The 23,893-nt window shown below is 42.8% G+C and overlaps 1 protein-coding gene across 1 annotated transcript in view; it reads left to right on the top strand.

Annotated features, from left to right (window-relative positions):
* LOC122810253 (c-Maf inducing protein) overlaps positions 1 to 23,893 on the top strand; it is a gene marked incomplete in the record, with an annotated part of 1,337,359 nt that overhangs the window by 313,453 nt on the left and 1,000,013 nt on the right. Inside the window, 1 exon segment of the mRNA XM_044081790.1 lies at positions 16,063 to 16,188. Coding sequence (XP_043937725.1) covers positions 16,063 to 16,188 — 126 coding nt within the window.

Below are 23,893 nucleotides of genomic sequence, written 5' to 3' on the forward strand. Positions count from 1 at the left end.
TCTCCCAGGGGCCTAAGGCAGTAGCTTCGACCTCAGCAAAAAACCCTCTCCCTTCTGAAAGGGAATCCAGGTCCTTAGAGAGATGGGGTAAAAAAAGTTTACACCTCTGCTACTCTCTCAGCTAGAGCTTTGAACTGTCAGTTTCATATGATCCAATACCAAGAGTTTATGCTTGATCAGTTAACTAAGAAACTGTCCTCTGATGACTCCTTAGATAAGAAATATGTTTTAGAAATGGTGAATAACATTCAGCAGGTTAGTAACCATTCCTTAAAATGTGGCTATGATGCACTGGAGGCTTCATTTAGATCAGCCATGACTGGCACAGTTATAAGAAGGCATGCATGGTTGAAAGAACAGGTCTTGCCGGATCATGTTAAAGCAAAGCTGTTAGATGCTCCTATGGATAAGGCCAGTCTATTTGGTTCTCCTGCTCAGCAAGTAATGAAGAAAATGGAAGATAAGGCAAAATCTGTACAAACAGTTAAGGATTTCTTACAGATTCAGCCCCCAAGGTTTAGCAGGAACTGGCCTTCCAAAAATTGGTCCTTTCCAGACTCCTCTAAATCTCAGAGAGGCAGGAATAGATGTTCCAGAGGCAGAAATCAATCCAGAGGAGGTGCCTACAGAGGACGCCAGTGGCAAGGTAATAACCAGCGAGGCACAGACACAACCACTGCTACTGCAACAGGACAATCACAGTGACTTGGCTCTGACACCGCCTACCAGGGAACAAATAGCAGCACCCTTAGGCGGAAAGTTAGCCTTATTTTCAAAAAATTGGCACTATATCACAAAAGACAAGTGGATTTTGCAGACCATAGACCAAGGCTACAGGTTTCACTTCCACACCTTACCAGTAAAAAGAGGAATGCCAAACCTACCTCCAAATCAGAAAACAGAAGCTCTAAAGCAGATAGCTCAATTAACAAAGATGAGAGCTGTGGAAAGAGTACCACCAACAGAACAGGGCAAAGGATTCTACTCCAGACTCTTCCTAGTACCAAGAAAAGAGAAAAGTTGGAGACCTATTCTCGACCTGTCCGCCTGTAAACACATTCATCATTGTCCCAAAATTCAAAATGCTGACCCTACAGCAACTTCTTCCCATGCTGGGCAAGGAGTGTTGGCTGGTAACTCTAGATCTCAAGGAGGCATACCTGCACGTCCCCATACGACCAAATTGCAGAAGATACCTCAGATTTCTTGCAGGATCAGAGCATTATCAATTCTCAGCATTGCCCTTTGGCTTATCTACTGCGCCCAGAGTATTCACAAAATGCCTGGCATCAGTAATCGCTCATTGCAGGCTACAGGGAATCCAAATTTATCCATACCTGGACGACTGCCTGATACAAGCGGACAACAAAAGCAAGCTGACAAAAGACTTACAAAGAGTCATTTGCTTACTACAAGCCCTGGGATACACAATCAATTTTAAAAACTCAAGACTGATACCATCCCAAACAAGAACATTCTTGGGTGCAGAATTGGACACAGTAAAACAGATGGCATTCCTAACTGCAGAAAAACAAGAACAACTCCCTCTTTACTTCTTGGCATTAACAAAGCAGAACAAACTAACAGCAAGGAAAGTACTGCAGGCCTTGGGCTTCATGGCATCATGCATAATCCTGGTCCCCCATGCCAGACTGCATATGAGAAAGCTACAGTGGTACCTAAAGAATTTATGGTCTCAACACAGGCACAGCTTAGAAACCGAAATCCCACTAATCCCATGCCTGAAACAAGAGTTCCTATGGTGGGCTCAAGCATGCCATTCAAACCCAGGCTTGCCCTTCCACAACTTTCAAGCAAGCCAAACCATCACAACGGACGCCTCAGACCTAGGTTGGGGGCACACATGCTGGACAAATGCATACAAGGATTATGGACTCCAGACCAGCTGCACCTGCACATAAATCAAAAAGAAATGCTGGCAGTAAAACTAGCAATCCAGAATTTCAGGCCATTCCTCAAAGAAGGCCATTTAATGATAAGGACAGACAACACCACAGTCATGTGGTACATCAACAAACAGGGAGGCACTCATTCATACCCCCTATGCAGAATGACTCTGGACCTTTGGAATATGGCTCTGAGCTACAACATCCAGTTACAGGCAATATTTGTACCGGGAAAAGAAAACATCCTAGCAGACATGTTAAGCAGAACTACCTCGGATGCTCACGAATGGATGCTATACCCGGACATCTTCAAGGCCATCACAAAGAAATGGGGAATGCCACAAATAGACCTATTCGCATCCCCACTCAATCACCAGCTCAAGAAATTCTGCACAAGGACATACCACCCACTTGCATGGAAGGTGGACTCTCTATCCTTCAGTTGGAAAAGCCTGACAGCATATGCATTTCCACCTCTTCCTTTGATGCACAAGGTACTACTGAAAATCAAAGAGGAACGTCCAAGGATAATTCTGATAGCTCCAAATTGGCCAAGACAACACTGGTATCCATTGCTGAGGAGCATGTCTCGGGGGAGAACGTGGACACTACCCCTGATGCCTTTGATGTTAACTCAGAACGACTACAACATCATGCATCCAAACCTAAAAACTCTGCAACTGACTGCCTGGAACATCACATAACAGCAACTAACCCAGATTTATCCCAAAGGGTTAAAGACATTATCCTTGAGGCCCGCAGACCTTCAACAAGAAGGAGCTATGCAGGAAAATGGAAAAGGTTTGTCATTTGAAGTACTGAAAGAGGAAAAGATGTGTCAAAGATAGATATTGCTAACATCCTGGAGTACTTGGCAGAGCTTCTCCATACAGGCCTGTCCTATTCCTCCATCAAGATACATGCATCAGCTATTTCTGCAGAATACAGCTTCGATCCCCCTGTCTTCTCACATCCTCTACTCAGGCAGTTCCTCAGAGGAATCAAGAATGTAAAACCTCCTAGGAAACCACCATTGCCAGCATGGGACTTGAACTTTGTGCTAGAAAAATTGACACTCCCTCCATTTGAACCAGCAGCAACAGCAGATCTTCAACACCTATCATGGAAAACTGCTTTCCTACTGGCAATTACTTCAGCAAGAAGGGTTTCGGAACTACAGGCCTTAATGGCAGTACAACCCTTCCTAATCTTCCATCAAGATAGAGTGTCCATGAGAACTAATCCTACATTTATGCCTAAGGTGGTATCCAGAGCGTCTCTAAACCAGGCAATCCACCTACCTACCTTCTTTCCCAATCCACAGAACAGGGGGGAAAGACTGCTGCATACCTTGGATGTACATAGACAGTTGCGCTACTACCTGGACAGAACCAAGGTCAATAGAAAAACTGACCAGCTTTTAGTAGCTTATGCAACAGGAAGGGAAGGAAAAGCAATTTCCAAACAGACAATCTCCAAGTGGATAGGAAATTGCATAAGATTCTGTTACTCCTACCATGGAAAGCAAATTCCACAGAACATAAGACCTCACTCTACAAGGGCTACAGCCACTACCACAGCTTTCTTACGAGGAGTGGCTACCAAGGACATTATTGAGGCGGCTACTTGGACCTCCGTGCATACATTTGCCAAGCATTACAACTTACCTCTATACTCTAGATCCCGAGCAGGGTTTGCCACTGCTGTATTGCAAGGGATCCTAACTACGCCATAATTCTTCTTCCTCCTCCCCTAGTTTGGCTATGGTATTCTACCCATTTGTTAGGACTGCAGATGCATCCTTGAAGGACATAGTACAGATGTTCTTCATACCACATTGCTGCAGTCCTAACACTTGGGTAGTCCGCTGTCCCAGTCGGCCCGAATACCAAAGTATATGGCTGACGTCGGTCAAGGCGCATTAGTCTGACGTCAGGACGTCAGGGTACAAATGCGCATGACCGACGTCATATCCTCAGTCTTTTTTGCCGCATGGTCCGATGCAGAAGCAGTTTTGCGAGTGCAGGTTGGCGTTCCGAAATTTTCTGAAGTCGGAGTTTCAGACCGAATCAAAGTTGGCTAAGTACCCCGTTGGGGAATATTTTCGGTTTTTCTTGCCCCAGTATTTAAGCGGATGTCAGAAAAAGTGAATAACTGTATTTCTTGTGGGAAACAGATACCTCATAGGGATTACCATACCTTGTGTATACCTTGTTTAGGGCCTGAGCACGACGTTGTTGGATGTCGCTCTTGTGCTAGATTTAACAAACGCACTATAAAGAGAAGGTTAGACTGTGCCAGGTTAGTTTTGGGAAGCGTTGTAATTATAAAATGCCGTCGGATGCTCCGGCGCCGCTTCGTCCAAAAAGCGCAAGGACAAAGCAGTAAAGCCTAGGTTGGAAGAACAGTCAGTCCCGGACGCCGGTTCTTTAGAAGGCTCAGTGGAGCCGGAGGTTCTGCCAGAAGTTTCTTTGGAGTCTCAGGGAGAGACTTTACTGTTACAAGATGTGTCTTCTCAGGAGGTAGGCCAGGCTGAAGGGGCTTCTCAGGTGGCTGTTCTCCCTCTCTTCCTAAGGTGGTTAGGCCCTCCCCTTCGGATTCCAAGGCTTCTTTGAGAGGGAGGACAGGTTTAGCTTCAGTGGGGATATCTCCTACTTCTTCAGGATCTTTGCCTAAGAAACATATGCTTAAAATGGCAGAAGATTTGATTACTATGATTAGAGGTTCTATGCCCCCTCCTGATAAGAGGCCTAGGGTGGAACCTGAGCTTGAGAGTTTTGAGCAGTGTTCGAGGCTTCTGAGTCTTGCTGAAGACTTGCAGGAGTATCCTCCTTATTCTGATTCTGATGTGGATGATTCTACTCCTTCGGCTTCTCCTCCTGAGGATTTCTCTTTTTCAGAGACTCTTCATTCCATGAGGGAGCATTTTAAATGGGAAGGCCAAGATTTCTCTGATTCCAGGAAGAGGCTTAGGGAATTTTTGTTTTTACCCCAGCATAGGCCTTTAGCTATACCTCCTGTTCTGGATGTGGTGGAAGATGTTTTTGCAGAGGCTTCCCTGAACCCTGATTCTTTGCCTCCTGCCCCAGTTAAACCAGATAGATATTATAGGGTGCCTGAAGCTCATAAGTATCTTTTAAGAGTCCTAGGGCAGACCCAGAAACTGTTTCTCAGGGGCCTAAAGGTGTTAAGGCTTCTGTTGTTAAAAATCCTGTTCCTCCTGATAAAGAGGCAAGGGCTTTGGATAGATGGGGAAAGAAGGTGTATACTTCTTCCACTTTAGCCATGAGGGCTTTGAATTGCCAGTTCCACATGTTAAAATATCAAAATTATCTCCTTTCACAATTGAAGTCTAAGGTGGATGCTCTGGCGGAAGGTATTGAGTGTAAAGAGTTGCAGGATTTAGTTCATGTGTCTGAACAGGTGGGTAAGCATTCCTTGCAATGTGGTTTTGATGCTGTGCAGGCCTCTTCGAGGGTGGCTGCCACTGGTTCTGTTCTTCGTAGGCACGCCTGGCTAAGGGATCAGAATTTAGCTGAGCATGTTAAGACAAGGATTTTGGATGCTCCGTTACAGTCTGATGTGTTGTTTGGTTCGCCTGTGGAAGCTGTTTTAAAGAAAATGGAGGACAAGGCTAAGTCTATGCAGACTGTTAAAGATTTTTTGCAGGTTCAGCCTCCGAAGTTTAGTAGAAATTGGCCTACTAAGGGATGGACATATCCTGCTTATGATTCCCAGTCTAGGGGTAAGTCTAGACGTGGTAGGGGCTGAGCTCAAGGTTCTTTTAGGCCTAGAACAGGGAGTTCACCTGCTCAGTCTTCGGGTGAGGGCAGGGGTCAGTCCTTTCGTAAACAGACCCAATGACCTGCCTTTTCAGCTGCCAGTGCTTTCTCGTCTGGCAGCACCTTTGGGAGGAAGGCTGGCACTTTTCAAAGAAAATTGGAGTTTAATTACCCAAGACAGATGGGTATTGGATATCATTCACCACGGTTACAGGTTTTATTTCCATACCTTGCCTCCTTTCAAAGGCATGCCAGACATTCCTCCTCTACAAAGAAAAGAGGCTCACAAGCAAATTTCGCTGTTACTCCAAATAGGGGCCATTCAGCCGGTTCCTGTGCCAGAAAGGGGCCTAGGATTTTATTCTCGCCTGTTCTTAGTACCAAAGAAGGGGAACACGTGGAGACCAATTTTGGATTTATCTATCCTCAACACTTATCTGGACATTCCCAAGTTCAAAATGTTGACGTTACAACAGCTTTTACCTCTGCTGGGCAAGGATCACTGGATGGTAACTTTAGATCTCAAGGAGGCTTACCTTCATGTACCTATCAGACTAAGTTGCAGGAAGTATCTGCGTTTTCGAGCTGGGAATTCCCATTATCAGTTCTCTGCATTGCTCTTTGGCTTATCTACTGCGCCCAGAGTATTCCCAAAGGTTCTGGCTCCAGTGATAGCTTACTTCAGGCTAAAAGGAATACAAATCTATCCTTACTTGGACGACTGCCTGATTCTGGCTCAAGAAAAGGAAGACCTTTTACAGCATTTGGAATATGTGATAGCAGTGCTAAGATGCCTGGGGTATTCTGTGAACGAAATAAAGTCCAGTCTAGTACCCTCTCAAGACATGTGCTTTCTGGGTGTGAGACTGAATACAGCAACCCAGATGGCCTTTTAACCCCGGACAAACAAAAGAATCTTTCCCTTTACTTCCATCAACTATCTCTTCAGTCCGGCTGACTGCAAGGACAGTCCTTCAAGCCTTAGGGTTCATGGCATCTTGTATTCTGGTGCTTCCCAATGCCAAACTGCATATGAGGAAGCTGCAATGGTATCTCAAAATGTATGGACACAGCACTGCCAGGATTTGGACACTGTCATTCAAATAATACCTTGCATTCAAAAGGAATTTTGTGGTGGGCTCAGGAATGTCACCTAAACAAGGGACTCTCTGTGACCCGCCAGAGGCGAGTCAGATTCTAACGACAGATGCCTCAGACATAGCTTGGGGAGCTCATCTGAATGGAAAGTGGATACAAGACAAGTGGCCTGCCAGACTACAGCATCTACATATCAACATGAAGGAGATGTTAGCAGTCCAGTTTGCATTAATGGCTTTCAAGGAGTTACTTCTTCCAGGGCAGGTGTTGATTCTAACAGACAACACAACTGTCATGTGGTACATCAACAAACAAGGGGGAACACATTCTTACCCTCTATGCAGGCAAGCAATGATTTTATGGGAGACTGCGCTCAGCTTGCAACTAACTCTTCAGGCAAGGTTTCTGCCGGGAGCACAGAACTCCTTAGCAGATGTGTTAAGCAGACAAATCAATGATCCCCACGAGTGGAAACTGGATCTTCATGTATTTCGGAAATTGACAGTGTCATGGGGAACTCCAGACATAGATCTGTTCGCTTCTCCACTAAACCACCAGCTGCCAAAGTTTTGCACAAAAAGGTTTCATCACACAGCTTGGAAAGTGGATGCTCTTTCTTTCAGTTGGACAAATCTTCATGTGTATGCCTTTCCACCTCTGCCTCTTCTCCCAAAGGTACTCCTAAAGGTCAGACAAGACAAGCCAAGGATGATTTTAATAGCTCCAGATTGGCCTCGGCAACACTGGTACCCATTACTGAGGAGTCTGGTAAGGAAGCCTCCATGGCCTTTACCTTTGATTCCACACCTATTGTCTCAGAGGGACGGTCATCTACTCAATGTCAAGCTTCACTCTCTTCATCTAACAGCCTGGTATATTCTGTTTTGAAACACAGCAGGTCTCAACTTCCTCAACAAGTTTTGAATGTGATTATGGAAGCCAGAAGACCTAGTACAAGGAAAGTGTACGAGAAAAATGGAAGAGATTTTTATTTTGGAGTGCAGCAAAGAATTTGGAGGTTTCTGAGCCTAATTTGAGTGTGGCTCTTCAATATCTTACTGAGTTATTGGACAAAGGTTTGTCTTTCTCTTCCATTAAGATTCATGCTGCAGCAATTTCAGCTCACTATGATTGTGACCCACCATTGTTTTCTCATCCTTTGTTCAAGCAATTTCTTAGAGGGGCAAAGAATATAAGACCCCCACGTAGAGCTCCTACTCCTGCTTGGGATCTCAATTTTGTGTTGGAGAAACTTACTCTACAACCTTTTGAGCCTCTGCCACTGCTGAGTTGAAATATTTGTCATGGAAGACTGCTTTTTTGTTGGCCATTACTTCTGCAAGAAGGGTTTCTGAATTGCGGGCCCTTATGGCGGTTGAGCCTTTTTTGATTTTCCATAAGGATAGGGTATCATTACGTACTAATCCTTCCTTTATGCCTAAGGTGGTTTCTAGTGTGGCTTTGAACCAAACTATTCATTTGCCTACTTTTTATGCAGATCCCCAAAATAAGGGGGAAAAGATTTTGCACACTTTAGATGTACACATGCAGTTGCGTTATTATTTAAGCAGGACTAAGGATTTTAGGCAGTCTCAGCAGTTGTTTGTTTCTTTTGCTTTGAGTTCTCAGGGCAAGCCTGTGTCAAAACAAACTACTTCTAAGTGGATTGGGTTTTGCATTGCATTTTGTTATTCCCATCATGGCAAGGAGATTCCAGCTGGGATTAGGCCTCATTCCACTAGGGCTACTGCCACTTCAACAGCATTTCTAAGGGGTGGCAACTAAGGATATTTTGGAGGCAGCTACTTGGAGTTCAGTGCATACTTTCTCTAAGCATTACCACCTTCCTCTCTACTCTAAATCTAGGGCTGGTTTTGCCACGGCTATTTTGCAGGGCATGTTGACAGCTCCTGCTTCTTTATGATTTGCCAGCCTCCCTTAGCTCTGCTTTGGGATTCTACCCAAGTGTTAGGACTGCAGCAATGTGGTATGAAGAACATAGTACAGTTTTGTACCTACCATAAATGTAGATGTTCGAAGATCCACATTGCTGCAGTCCAATTTACCCTCCCTCCTTCCCCTCTGTGTTTAGGGGTGGTTGTGTGGGTGGGGTTATACTCTTGTAAATTTGTATATATTGTATATATATATATTTGGTGCAGGAGTGTTTGGTGTTTTTTGGTTTAGGCTTCATCTTTTTAGGGTCTTCTGACATCTGGGGCAAGAAAAGACTGAGGATATGACGTCGGTCATGCGCATTTGTACCCTGACGTCAGACTAATGCGCCTTGACCGACGTCAGCCATATACTTTGGTATTCGGGCCGACTGGGACAGCGGACTACCCAAGTGTTAGGACTGCAGCAATGTGGATCTTCGAACATCTACATTTATGGTAGGTACAAAACTGTACTTTTTGTACCTACCATAAATGTAGATGTCCGAACAGGATAGCATCTGCAGTCAGGATTACCCACCCTCCTTCCCCTCTGTGGTACTCCTAGGGTATTTACCCTCCTAATAGCTAGCTAGGGGGGGATCTCTTATGGTGTATTTGTTTGTATATATGTACATACATGCTTATTTTTTGTGTTTGCCTACTATTTTTTTTGGAAACATTGGCATTTATCCAAAATTTAGTTTTCCAAGAGGGCAACTGGCATCTGGGGCAAGAAACACTGAGGAAAATGGCGTCGGCTGATGCCTTTATACCCGAAGACCAGCAGAGATGACGTCGGGTGAAGTGCGACACCAGCCGAGGCCAGACCCAGACTTTGGAATCCGGCCGACCGAAGGGCTGCCTGACGACAGGACAACCCATTTGCTAGGACTGCAGATGCTATCCTGTTCGGACATCTACATTTATGGTAGGTACAAAACTGTACTTTTTAGGACTCTGCCTCCCTCTATCTGTTGGAAGGAAAGCACTGAAGGGTTTGCTGTCCAAACTTGTCTTTTAGTCAGCTCTGCTCGAGCTGCCTCAGCATTTTAGGCATGTGGAAGGTGCCCTGAAGCTTTGGAAGCTGGCCGGCATTTGTACCTTGGCAGGATATAACCCCATATAGCTAATTCTGCTGCATCATTGATCATTTGAAAATCTGCTGTTATGATAAATTTACTTGCACAACTCTTTCTTCAAATTGCAGTAAGAATTTCACATTTTGTAAAGGTTTAGTTGAAATGTTATCCATATTCACAGGGGCAATGTGATTATACCAAAGTAAAAACATTGAGGTGATGTGGAACTAAAACAAAAGTTTCCATTGAGATCAATTATTCTGTTCTGCATGACACTACTACTGATGTGGATCTCAAAGGTATTTTATTTTACTGCCTTTTTGTACTTTTCCTTTGATAATGTCATCAGAAATAATTATTGCAAAGGTCCATTTCCTGTATTTTTGAATGCTTTAGTTTCACTTATGTTTGCTTTCTGACGTAAAAACTGTACAAAATAAATGGTTGCTTCTTTTTCTTTTTTTTTTTTGGGGGGGGGGGGGGGGGGTTAACAATTTGAGTGCCTAAACAAAATAGTAGCATAGAGCTTTACTTCTCTGACACACATTTCCGGTTGTGTTCCTAAGGAATGTGTATCTGTACTCATTTAGATGTAGTAGCACCGCATGCATAGTCGTACTTAACCTTGAATATGTTTTGCGTATATACACACACACACACACACACACACACACACACACACACACACACACACATTCAAGTGCTGAAGGTAGTGTTTTATAAGTGAACAGTCAGCCAGCTTGATGCAGCTGTTAGGGAGTGGAGTATTCATTTTTCACTGAAATAAAGACTTCCTGATTTTGCTGCTGCTGCTGCAATTGACATTGAGGAACAAAAATGCAACAGTCTTTGATGTTACTCCCTTTTCGTTTTTCAGTGGAATTCATTTATGTGACGAAATGACAGTTTTGCTGGCACACAGAGGCCATTCTGAAGTTCTTTTATAACAATTTGACGGCACATGCTCATAAGTTGGATTACATTTTGATATTTCCAGCTCTTATAGGGGCTAGAGTTCATAGAAGTGTTCTTCCTGGTTGGTTGTGACAATTAAGCAACGCCTTTACAGCCGATGAGGGTGTAGATTGTCATAAAGAAGCCTTTTTTTTAGTAAGAAATATCCCATCTACTCTCAACATATGAAAAAGCAGTAACCTTGCCACCATGGTATTATGGAAGTCAGAATTATTACAACCCCCACAAAACATACATGCTAAATTTTGTGAAAAATCCTTGCCACCATTTTTTTTTCACTTTGCTGCAGTGTTTTGCCCCACTTCCACTTTATTCCTGGCTATTACACTCTGGGTCCTGTTCATCTCCCATTTCTTTGGGGCCCACTGGTTGCCCTGGAATTACTCCTTATTAGGTTGATCCCTTCATTTCTGGTAGGGGTGAATGTCTGTGTTTGTCATGACATTATGACCTTGACAGAGAGTTGGAGCTGTGGTTGTGATAGAGGAAAGACTGGTTTGTGATGGGCCTTGAAATCTTTGTAAAACAAACTGCCTTCCATTTGTAGAGGTGCCAGATTTCCCAAGGGGAAAAACACCTAATCACAGAGGTTAGCATCTGATTCCATCCATAGACTCTAGCTCTGCCTTCTACCATAATCCATAGCCATCAATGGAAGCAGCACTATAGTGTTTCATGACCTGCGCCTGAGAGACAGGAGAGATTAGCACGGGCTGCCTAGTACTGACTCTATTGTCTTACCCAGTATGAAGGTAGAGAGGCATAATTAAAGTTGGGAGATTGAAGGTATTACTGTCTAGTTGTACAAGGCACAACATAAGAGAAAATGTTCTCTCACACTAGCTATGCATTAGTGTGTCAGAAGGGGGACTTGCCTGCTATCGGACTTTCTTTATCTTTACTGAACCATTTTAATTTTCACATGTGCTGCAGATTAACTGCTTGTGTTTAGAAATAGAAATAATGTGCTTTTGAGTGAAAGGAAATTGAGTCAACCAAGGAGTCCAGAGGTAATCTAACAGAAGTGTTGTGGTGCTTTTGGTAATCTAACAGAAGTTTTATGGTGCTGTTGACAATGTAACAGAAGTGTTTTGGTGCTATTGGAGGTTGGTGAATGTAGAGTTGGACTCCATGTAGTAATCGGAGAAGAAACCAAAATGCTTAGGTTCAATTAGTGTTTCTAACGTCAGTGAGCTGGCAGGGAGGGGATTACATCATGTACCTGATTGCCAGCTCTCCCATTAGGGGACCTAGTTGTGTGACCTCTTGCTGCATGAGGGCCCCGAGAGGATACACTCTGGCATGCAAACAGTGTTTTCTTATCACTGTGTGGGAGTATCTTGGCCAGTAGCACTGTAATGTGTACTTTTATCTGTGTTGCTTGCCTGTTGTAGAAGCAGAGGAGTGTATAGCAGAAAGCCAGTATTGTGCTATAGTGAGGGGAAAACAGATGTTCCTCCTGCTACTAGCAAGAATAGGAACTGCAGTAAATTTGAAACGATGAAAAAGGAAGGCAGCACTGCAGGGGACATCTTGTACCAGAGTGAGACACTGTTTCACAAGACCGAAGGCCTCCTGCCTTACAAAGACCTTTTATATTCAAACTGCTTGATGTCAGATGTAGGGTCCAACACATCTTATTTTATGAAGTACCTTCTATTATTTCTCAAATTTGCTGTGTGATGGCCGTTTGCTTCACATAACACAGAGAAAATGAACAGGAATGCCAGGCACCATCCCTTCTTCTCTGGAATGTGTGCCTTTACTGTGCTTATTACTTGTGTGATGTATTGTTTTATACCACATGGCATAGTGATCAAGCATACAAGCCTAATTTGACAGCTTTGTGTTTAGTTCTTGATTGTAGGAGGATCAGATCAGATGTCCTTATGCCTCACTCCGCACAACTTTGCTTTGTAGAGGTAGTAGTACGAGTCTTTGCTGCACAGACATGACAACTGCTGGTCTATCCCAAGATGTAAGAATGCAGCTCATAGCTAATTGTGTATATTACAATGGGGAATAGGTATTGTGTACACGTAATACCAGTCTTCACTGAAAGGCATTCTAATGTTTTTCTTGCATGTTGCTTTGTTACTATAGTAGTGGATCAGTACAGTTTCACTTAACAAGGGCCATCTTTTGGATGCAGTTACTGAAATTTTCAAGTAAATTTTTCATACAGTACAGAGGAGTGGTATAGTGTCCACTGTAGCTTAAGACTGTTTAGTGGGTATTCAGACTACAGCTGTGCACAAGAAACTAAAATGTGATGCTGCAGAATCAAGACATCATGTAAGATGCAACTTCTGGTCACTCCTTTAAATCAGTAAACAAAAGAAAGCTCTAAACTCATGTTGTTCTCTCTCTCCTGACAATGACATATCTGGAGTCCTCCTATAACTTTTTGTTTCCTCAATGGTGCTAGTCAAATGCAGGTCAGTGGCAGCACACATTGGTACCTTGCAGTTGAATTGCTTGTTGCTAAGTCTGGTATGCTCATAGCTTAAACATTAAGTATTTCCTGTCACATTCTTTGTCATTGTCCATTTTGTAGCCCACCACATTATCTATTTTTTTTTTTTTTGTTGTCTTTGGCTACACAGCTGTCAAAACTAGCCAGGAGATGTATATTATATGTAGCTAACATTTTCTGGGGGGGTATGTGTTTGCTTGAAACGTAATGTTCTGAAAGATAACAGAAGTATTGCAAAACTAATGTTTTATACAGACTGTGGGATTGTTATAAAGAAAGAAAACTCCCAGTATAGTTAGCAAGTGTAAATTTGTAACCTTGAAACTGCGTGGTGAAGCAGAATCTAAGTCCCAACTATAGGAAGATGAAGTTTTGAACTAGTTATGCTATCCAGATGTGAGCTATACTTGGAAAATGTGAATAATAAAGTTCAACATGCTGAAAATGACTTGACTATTTTTACTTTCTTCAGTTAATCAGTAAAAGTAAATCTTTTTGTGGAGCTCCACCTTTGTCCAACAGATAATTAGCTTGACTCATAAAACTTTCCCAGGCTACCTTAATCCTTCCCCTTACCAATAATCCTTGATGCTAAAGTTGCACTCTCCAGACCTCTTCAGCCAAATGTTGAAGTTGGTTGCTTTGAAAGTCTTTGTGGTAAAGTCACTCCATTTGCATAAGGTCAGATAATGTTATTACTATTATTTGAGGTTCAGAGTATAGATTTAATTCTTTTTCCTGTCTGTGTTTCTTAACAGGGTCTCCTTCTCTTCCCCCTTAGGTGGCATTTTTCATTATGTTGTGCTAGCTGTTGCTTAGATCTTGGTTAATGTAATGTTGAATACTGATGTTTGGTGGTCGTTAAGTGCCCTGTACTGATTGTGTGGTTCTGAATCTCATATCTGCAGTAGTTATAATCATGGATAAAAGCAAAGATTCATGTGTGTTTAGTAAGTGCCTATTTAGAGTAAAGATTTTGCTCCATAAGATGCATGTAAAATGTTTGAGACAGGCAAATTTATTTCAGGACTACACTATTTGTCGTTCTTGTAAGCCTTCCAGCATCAAGAAATGTCTTCAGGTTTTCCCCCCATTTACCCTTGTTCTGAAATTCCTTGAGGAAGATGAAAATCAAGGATACCCTGATAGTTTCTTCTTTTTGGTATTATCAAGTTTCATTCACTCTGCTTTGGACAGTCCTCTCCTAAAACCCTCCAAGCTACTACTTTCTCTCCTGTTTGCCAGCCTTTTCACTTTCTGAAGTTAACTCCTTGGTTTTTCCAGTTCCACTGATAGCTAGGGAACCTTCTTACTCAAACAAGGTGGATCAGTTCCTGACTACTGCCCAGAGACCAGGTACTAGAAGAAGTTATCATTGTAGATGTGCTCACTTCATAGTACGGACCATAGCAAGAGGACTATATCAGTTTACAACTCCTTTACCATGTGTTTTAGAATCTCATTCACATTTTCAGTTTGGGATTGTTTCTCATAGATAAAATTCATTTAGCAGCCATTTCCACTTTATCTCATGGTTCAAATTTGTCTCCTTTGGCCATTATTGAGGTATGCAAGACTTTCTTAGGGCACCTTTTTGTTAGGTCTGCCTTTTACATGGTCTTTTCTTCTGTGAAACATTAGTGTCATGTTGGAAAAATTTATACTGTCTGCTTTAAACAACTTCTTCTGCAGACTTAGTTTATTATTTGATGGGCTCTGTTCTTGGTAGCTGTTACTTCTGCTAAAAGTATTTCAGAACTGGAAGCCTTGTACATTCATTCACCGTATAAGTGCTTTCACAAGTTCAAAATGGCACTATATACCAGTCTTTTTTCTTGAGCAGAGTTTCTACAGACTTTAGTATAACTCAGTCTGTTGAACTTTCAGTATTCTTCCCAGATTATTCCATCAAGGTCAGTATCTGTTGCATTGTTTGGATGTACACAGCTCAATTGTTGGGGGGATAGAAGCATAACTATGAGAAAGGATCCCTAGATTTTTTTCCTTCTCCAAAGAAATTGTGTGATGGTTTCTGAAGTTGCTCTTTCTACATCTCTTTCCCAATAAGAAGTATGGCAAGTACTTACCTTCGTCTACCAATTATCATACTGTCAGATCCGTGGCTTCATCACTAGCCTTTTTTTTTTTTTTTTTTTTTAAGAAATGTTTCTGTGGACTATGTCTGTATAGCAGCAACATGATCATTCCTAAATACCTTTGCAAGACATTGTCCATGGGTATCTTCTGCAGGTCAAGGTCAGTCTTTGGATCTGGCATATTCTGAGCTATTCTTTCATGATGCACCACCCAGAAGTATTAGCTTGAGTCTGTGAATTAGAGGTGGTATTAATTCCCAGTGTCCAATATGAAAGTTTTGTCATTACCATAATGCTTTGGTATTTTAAATTCTGCCAATGCTCCAACACTCTGCTTAAGGGTTGACTGAATGCTGTCATCTTTGGGGCTAATCTTTGTGCATTCCTTAAGATGCTTCTCCTAGTTGCTCCAATTTGTGGTGTACTGAAATCTAGAGGGATGGGAGGGCCTTTGAAGTTGAAGATTGTATGTAAGAGGAGGTGCTAAGGTAGCGTAGGGAGATATTTTTAGTCAAGGTAAGTACCTATTGGTCATAATCCTAGAGGTGGCTCAGTTGAAACTAGCAGGGAAGGTTTATCATTATGGTACGCAGGTAACTTTCATTTCCTTGTGTCTTTTTTTTTTTTGTCAGAAGATATGCATGTGATAAAAACTGGAAAAAAAAACATCTTTCTGCATTATACATTTTTTTATTTGTTATTGCTTTTACAGCCAACTGGGTATATGGAGACGCCAATTTCATACAGTGCTATTGAAGATGTTCAGCCGTTGTCCTGGGAAAATGCACCCAAATACTGTTTACAGCTTACAATTCCAGGTGGCACAATTTTACTGCAGGTATAGTAAACCTTCCTTACTTTGGAACACATTGTAAAATAGGAACTGTTGCTTCAGGAAATCCTGTAGTCATTTTCTGCATTAGCATTATACCGTTTGTCATACAGGATTATAGAATTAAGAGATGAAAGTGATTATAATTTAGCAGAGGACCTGCGCTACCATTTTGTTAAATTGCATTAGGCAGTGTGAAACTTCCCTAATTCTGCCATATTTCATTCTTGCAACATACCATCCAACATCAAAGACTGAAATGAATGGTGATTGAGATTAACTGGGTCTTTAGTCAGTGAAATTTCATTGGGTTTTGTACAAATTCACTGAAGTAATACAATGCAAAGGCCAGATTTATTGACGCAGGGGATTGTGCCTGGAAGCTTCTTAGTGTGTGCCTTGCATTTTTTATATGCTGATAAAGTGAAGTACGGTGCTGAAACATTTTGCCAATAGTAGAATTTTCTGTTTTTTTTACTGTTGGGTGATCTTAAAGTAGGTACATAAGTTTGTGGGTGCAGGAAGGGTCGCCCCCTGCAAAAAAATGTATATTATCACCAAGGTTCAATTAAAGTTGTTTTTGCAGGTTTTTTTTTCAACAACTTAACTTTAGTTGAAAGTGAGTTTGACTAATTCACAATTTTGTATGCCCACCTGTTTTGCTAGCAACTGTTGTTCTAGTAGCAGCCTGTTTACCAATTGTTTGGCAATGGGTAGACGAGTTGGAGAATCAAGCACCCTGAAAGGGCTTGTCTTCAAGAGATTAGCAAAAAAGTCACCCAAGCTCCACAACAGTAAGTACCCCTAGTGGAAATAAAGGAACTGCATGATGTGAGTGTGTATAACAGGGAAGCAGGGCCCTACACCTGTTGCTGGCTGCACATCTATGCAGCTCTCACTGGACAAGGATAGGGAGGGTAGGTTACAGGTAAATGACTAGCCATGTAAATATGGCAGTATAGTGAAACCTACAAGAAAAACCCTAGCCAAGCTAGAGTTTTCACTGTATGATACCTTAAACCTCCTGTGGCAGAGAGAGTGGCCGATGGGATATATGAAAATGACCCCTTAAGGACATCAAATGTTTCAGCTATATGGCTTCTAAATGTCCATGACTTTTTCATTTTTAAGTTTTTATGGACAATTTCAGGCCAGTAAATCTAAACCCAACTAGCTGTGGACATGCATGTTTAGGCCTCCTAATGACCTCATCAGCACAGCATAAGTGGACTGTGGTTATGGGCATCAACTGGGTATAAAGACCTGTGTTTCTAGCATATAGCCAAACAGTCCACTTATGCTGTGCTGACGAGGTCAGAAGAAGGTCAAAACATGCATGTCTACAACTAGTGGGGTTTGGCTTTATTGGCCTGAATGTGTCCATAAAGACTTATAAAGGAAACAGTCATGAGCATTCAGAAGCCATATAGCTTAAACACTTGATGTCCTTAAGGGGTCATTTGCATATATCCCATGGACCTCTATTACAGGAGATTTAAGATGTCGCCCAGTGAAAAGTCTAGCTTTGGTAGGGTTTTCTTGTAGTTTTTACCAATTTGTTTGTCTGTGTGAGCTTTTTACACTCAGAGTATAGTGTTTTTTATGCCTCTAACCCCTCACCCTTTGTGAGGACAGATGGGGCATGAAGAAGTCATAATACCGGGTCTTTAGGTTTGTACTTTATTTACTTGCTTATTTCTTAGGCAGTAAGCTAACAAGAAAAAAAAATCTGTACTATGTCAGTGTAAGCCAGCAGGAAATATATGTAAATAATGTACACTCTTTACTTTGAAACCTAGACCTGTTTCTTATTTGTAATTTGAATTTCCCTATTTTTTTCTGGTACTGCTAGAGTACTCCTGAAATGAACACGTATGTGATATAACAGTGTGACTATTCTCTTCACAGTTGCTGAATGCCTTTACTACTGTTAGCAGCATAGAAGAGAAGGAAAGTGTTTTCTGGATGAGAAATATGCATATGCAAAGCAACAAAAATGCTTGCTTGGGGAGATAAATGATAGAGCAGTAATCAGTGCAGGCTTGGCAAGCCTATGTATTATCCAGCACCAATGTTTGTATTGCATGGGGGTTGAAAGGTATGCCTCTCTTACAAACTTGCTCTTATGGTAATTGCAGCTTCCAGACTCCTTTGTCTCATGTTTACTAAGAACGCAGATGTTCATCGTGTTTCACTGCTGCAGTCATTACACTTGGGTTATCCTGCCGTCAGGCGGTCCCGCAGTCGGCCAGAGTTCCAAAGTCTTAGTCCGGCATCGGTTGCTGTCGCTTCTTCCCTGATGTCAGTGCGCCAGGGGTATATAAGATGCAGCCGACACCATTTTCTTCAGTCTTTCTTGCCACGCGGTGCCCGAAGCAAAAGCAGTTCGCAAGTGCCGGTCGGCCGACTCCTGAGATTTTGAATTCGAATTTCAGAACTGAGGTCTTCAATAAAGCTAAGTACCCCATTGGGGAAACTTTTTCTTGCCTCAGACTGATGTCAGTAAAAGTTAATAATTGTATTTCTTGTGGGAAGCAAATACCTCATAAGGATTTTCATTCTTACTGTATTCCATGCCTAGGCCCAGACCACGACGTCACTAGTTGTCGGTTTTGTGCTAGATTTAACAAGCACACTATTAAACGTCGGTTTGACTTTGTTCGCCATTACTTTGGCCGAAGGTTCAATTATACCATGCCGTCGGAACAACCGATGACCGGAATACACAAAAAAACGCAAAGACAAGGATAAGGACAGGCATCCGAGGTCCAAAACTGACGATGAAGCCTCTTCTAGGCCAGTCGCCAGTTCGCTGGTTCTCAGTGAGGTGCTTTCGCAGCCCCTGACACCCGCTACCTCAGAGCCGCAGTCCGCCTCCGACTCCCACGTGGAGATGTCTAGGCCTTTGGAAACTCAAGCTGTTGGGCCTATGTAAGCTAATCCCTCAGATGGGTCCGGAGCCGCTGAGCAGGCATCTGCTTCTGAGGGGGTTTTCAGACCTTTACAGCTTACCATCAAAACAACAACCAAGTCTAAAACTCCATTGAAGACAAAGAAGCAAGTACAGAATTCACCTGGATAGGCCTCCATGCCTAAAAAAGAGATGCTCAAAATGGCCGAAGACCTAATTACTCTGATCAGGGGTTCCCATCCCCCCTCCTGATAAAAGGCCTAGGCAGGATACAGACTATGATTCCTCTGACTAGGTTTCCATTTCTTCGGATTCCTCTTCAGACCAGGGATACTCTTTACCCCCCTATGAGGACTCTGATGCTGAAGAATCAATCCCTTCAGCCTCTCCTCCTGAGGATTACTGTTTTGGGGAAACTTTACATACCATAAGGGAGCATTTCCTTTGGGAAGACTCAGAGACTTCCTTTTATTGCCTCAGCACAGGCCCCTTGCTATTCCGCCAGTGTTAGATATTGTGGATGATGTGTTCTCTGAATCCAGTTTAAATCCTGATTCTTTGCCCCCTGCTCCAGTCAAGCCAGACAGGTACTACAGAGTCCCTGACTCTCACAAATTTCTTTACAAAAACCCTGTTGCTGACCCAGAAACTGTTTCCCAGGGTCCCAAAGGGGTAAAGGCTTCCACGGCTAAAAATCCAGTTCCGTCTGACAGGGATTCTAGTGCATTAGACAGATGGGGGAAGAAAGTTTACACTTCTGCAACTTTAGCAGTAGGGCTTTAAATTGCCAGTTTCACATGCTTAAATACCAGCAATATTTAATGTCTCTGTTAAAACAGAAAATGCTTACAAGCTCAGAACATCCTGACTATAAGGAAATGCAGGATTTATTGCATGCAGTTGAACAAGTGGGAGTACATACTCTGCAATGTGGTTTTGATTCATTAGAGGCTTCTTGTAGAGCAGCAGTTACAGGATCTGTGATTCAAAGGCATGCTTGGTTAAAAGAACAAGGTTTACCTGATTGGATGCTCCTTTACAGCAGGATATTTTATTTGGTGTTAAGGCAGAAGAGGTATTAAAGAAAATGGAGGATAAGGCAAAATCTATGCAAACAGTGAAGGATTTCGTACAGGTACAGCCACTTCGATTTAGCAGAAATTGGCCTTCAAAAAATTGGTCCTTTCCAGTGTCAGACAGACCACAAAGAGGCAGATACAGACGCCCAAGAGGCAGATCTCAGCCCCAAGGCCCTTACAGACCATGACCCAAAAGGAGGGGAAGACAAGTCACAACCTTATAGGAAACAGTCCCAATGACGTCTCCCTTCAAATGCCAAGCACTTACCTTTTGGCAGCTCCCTTAGGGGGAAAACTAGCACTGTTTTCACAAAATTGGCATATAATCACCCAAGACAAACGGGTTCTGAATATTGTGTCTCAAGGTTACAGGTTCCACTTTCACACTCTACCAAGACCAAAAGGAATGCCAGACCTGCCACAAAATCAATGGGCAGAGGCACAAAAACAAATTACAGCCCTCATGGACATGAGAGCTATTCAAAAAGTGCCACAACAGAAACAAGGACAAGGATTTTACTCAAGACTTTTCCTGGTCCCCAGAAAGGACAAAGCCTGAAGACCTATACTGGACCTTTCTACTCTAAATACTTACCTGGATGTTCCGAAATTCAAAATGTTGACACTACAGCAGCTTCTTCCCATGTTGGGCAAGAAGGCTTGGCTTGTTAGCTTGGACCTCAAAGAGGCATACCTGCATGTCCCTATCAGACAAAATTGCAGAAGATACCTCAGATTCATAGCTGGCTCAATGCATTACCAATTCTCTGCACTGCCCTTTGGCTTATCTACTGCACCCAGGGTCTTCACAAAATGCCTGACACCAGTAATTGCATTTTGCAGACAAAAAGGAATTCAAATATATCCCTACTTGGACGCCTGCCTTATTCAAGCAGAGAGCAAGGACATTCTTCTAAAGCATCTGGCATTTGTAAAAAGATTGCTAATTTGCCTAGGGTACACAGTAAACGAAAAGAAGTCAAAACTTGTGCCCTCACAAGAGATAATATTCCTGGGTGCCAGCTTAAATACAACGGCCCAGATGGCTTATCTCACGCCAGACAAACAAGGACGACTGACTCGGTACTTTCAGTTGATGGCAACAAAAACCCAACTCCCTGCAAGAAAAATTCTGCAGGCCTTGGGGTTCATGGCATCCTGCATACTACTAATACCATATGCCAGACTGCATATGAGGAAATTACAATGGTACCTAAAAAGCTTTTGGACTCAACACTGTCACAGTTTGGAAACAGTAATACCACTTACTGCCTACAACAGGAGTTTCGATGGTGGGCACAGGCATGTTACCACAACAAGGGACAGCCTTTCACTCTACCCACAGCCAGGCAGACGCTAACAACAGATGCTTTGGATTATGCCTGGGGAGCACACATGGCAGGAAAATGTATTCAGGGCAAGTGGGCCGCAGACCAAATGCATCTGCACATCAATCAAAAAGAGATGCTAGCTGTACGAAATGCCCTAACAGCTTTCAAGGACCTTCTGCATCCAGGACAACTATTACTAAAGACAGACAACACCACAGTTATGTGGTACATAAACAAGTAAGGGGGCACTCATTCTTATCCCCTCTGCAGACAAGCCATGACCTTGTGGAACACAGCTCTAACCTATCAAGTACATCTGCAAGCACAGTTCCTGTCAGGAAAGAAAAATACTCTGGCAGACGACTTGAGCAGAAACATCATGGATCCTCACGAGTGGAAATTAAATCCACAAGTATTCAATTCAGCATGATAACGCAAAAATGGGGGTGCCCAGACATAGATCTTTTTGCCTCCCCAATGAATTGCCAACTACAGAAATTCTGCACAAGGACTTACCACACTCAAGCATGGAAAGTGGATGTTCTCTCATTCAGCTGGAAAAGCCTAAAAGTTTATGCCTTCCCACCACTGCCTCTCCTTTCAAAGGTACTCCTAAAAGCCAGACAAGAAAAGCCACAAATGATCCTGATTGCCCCAGACTGGCCACGCCAGCACTGGTACCCAACCTTAAAGAACTTAGCTCAAGGCCCACCATGGATTTTACCTCAAATTCCTCATCTTCTGACTCAACAAAACAATCAGATCCTGCACGACCAGCTCAAAACCTTAAACCTGGCTGCATGGCAAATTCCTTGGTCAAGCAAACAACACCTTTCTCTAAAGCTGTTATGGATGTCATTTTGGAGGCCAGGAGGCCTAGCACCAGGAAATCCTATTCAGAAAAGTGGAAGAGATTCTGTGCCTGGAACCAGGCTCAAAGATTTGACCCTCTTGTTCCAAATATTCCTCGGATATTACAATACTTAACTGAGATGCTGGACAAAGGCCTGTCCTTTTCATCCATTAAGATCCACGTCTCTGCCATCTCTGCTCATTACAGCACAGATCCTCATATTTTTTCTCATCCATTGCTAAAACCATACCTCAAAGGGGCTAAAAACATAAGACCGCCCCGGAGAGCACCAACACCAACTTGGGACCTCAATTTTGTCTTGGAAAAACTAACGTTACGTCCTTTTGAGCCAGCCAATTCAACAGAATTAAAATGTGTCATGGAAAACTGCTCTGCTTCTGGCAATAACCTAAGCATGAAGAGTCTCAGAGTTACAGGCACTAATGGCAGTGGAGCCTTTCATCATTTTTCACCAAGACAGGGTTTCTTTAAGAACAAACCCTTCATTTATGCCAAAGGTGGTATCCAGTGTGGCTCTTAAAACTATTCACTTGCCAACTTTTTATCCAAATCCCCAGAATAAAGGGGAGAGACTTCTGCATTCATTGGACATACACAGACAGTTACGTTTCTACTTGGACAAAACAAAAGCTTTCAGGAAAACTGAGCAATTGTTTGTAGCATATGCTGCAGGATCACAGGGAAAGGCTATTTCAAAGCAGACCATTTCAAAGTGGATAGGACACTGTATCCGTTTCTGCTACACACAGCATGGGAAAACTGTACCTAGCAACATTATGCCACATTCCACCAGGGCAACAGCCACTTCAACTGCCTACCTTAGAGGAGTACCTACTAAAGATATCTTGGAAGCTGCAACTTGGAGTTCAGTGCACACCTTTACCAAACATTATCACTTGCCTCTTTATTCTAAATCCAGAGCTGTCTTTGCCACTGCAGTGCTGCAGGGCCTCATAGCCACTCCAAATCCTCTATAGAACCAGCTACCCAACCTCAGCTTTGGGATTCAACCCAAGTGTAATGACTGCAGCAGTGAAACACGATGAACATAGTACAGTTTTGTACCTACCATAAATGTAGATGTTCAAGTGTATTCACTGCTGCAGTCCAGGTTACCCTACCTCCATCCCCTCTTTCTTAGCTGGGACTTATTTATACCTTTCTACCCTATACTACCTATGTGGTGTATTTGCTGGTAACTGAAGGTTTTGGTTTTACTTTTTATGTATGTTTTATTAGCAATATGTATTGCCTACCTATTTGGGGTCACCTGACATCTGGGGCAAGAAAAACTGAAGAAAATGGCATCTGCTGCATCTTATATACCCCTGGCACACTGATGTCAGGGAAGAAGCGACAGCAACCGACGCCGGACCAAGACTTTGGAACTCTGGCCGACTGCGGGACCGCCTGACGGCAGGATAACCCAAGTGTAATGACTGCAGCAGTGAATACACTCTAACATCTACATTTATGGTTGGTACAAAACTGTACTTTGTCTTACGTGCCCTACAGT

The sequence above is a fragment of the Protopterus annectens genome, chromosome 8.part1 (assembly GCF_019279795.1).
Source record: "Protopterus annectens isolate FY-2018-M chromosome 8.part1, PAN1.0, whole genome shotgun sequence".
Lineage (NCBI taxonomy): Eukaryota > Metazoa > Chordata > Ceratodontiformes > Protopteridae > Protopterus > Protopterus annectens.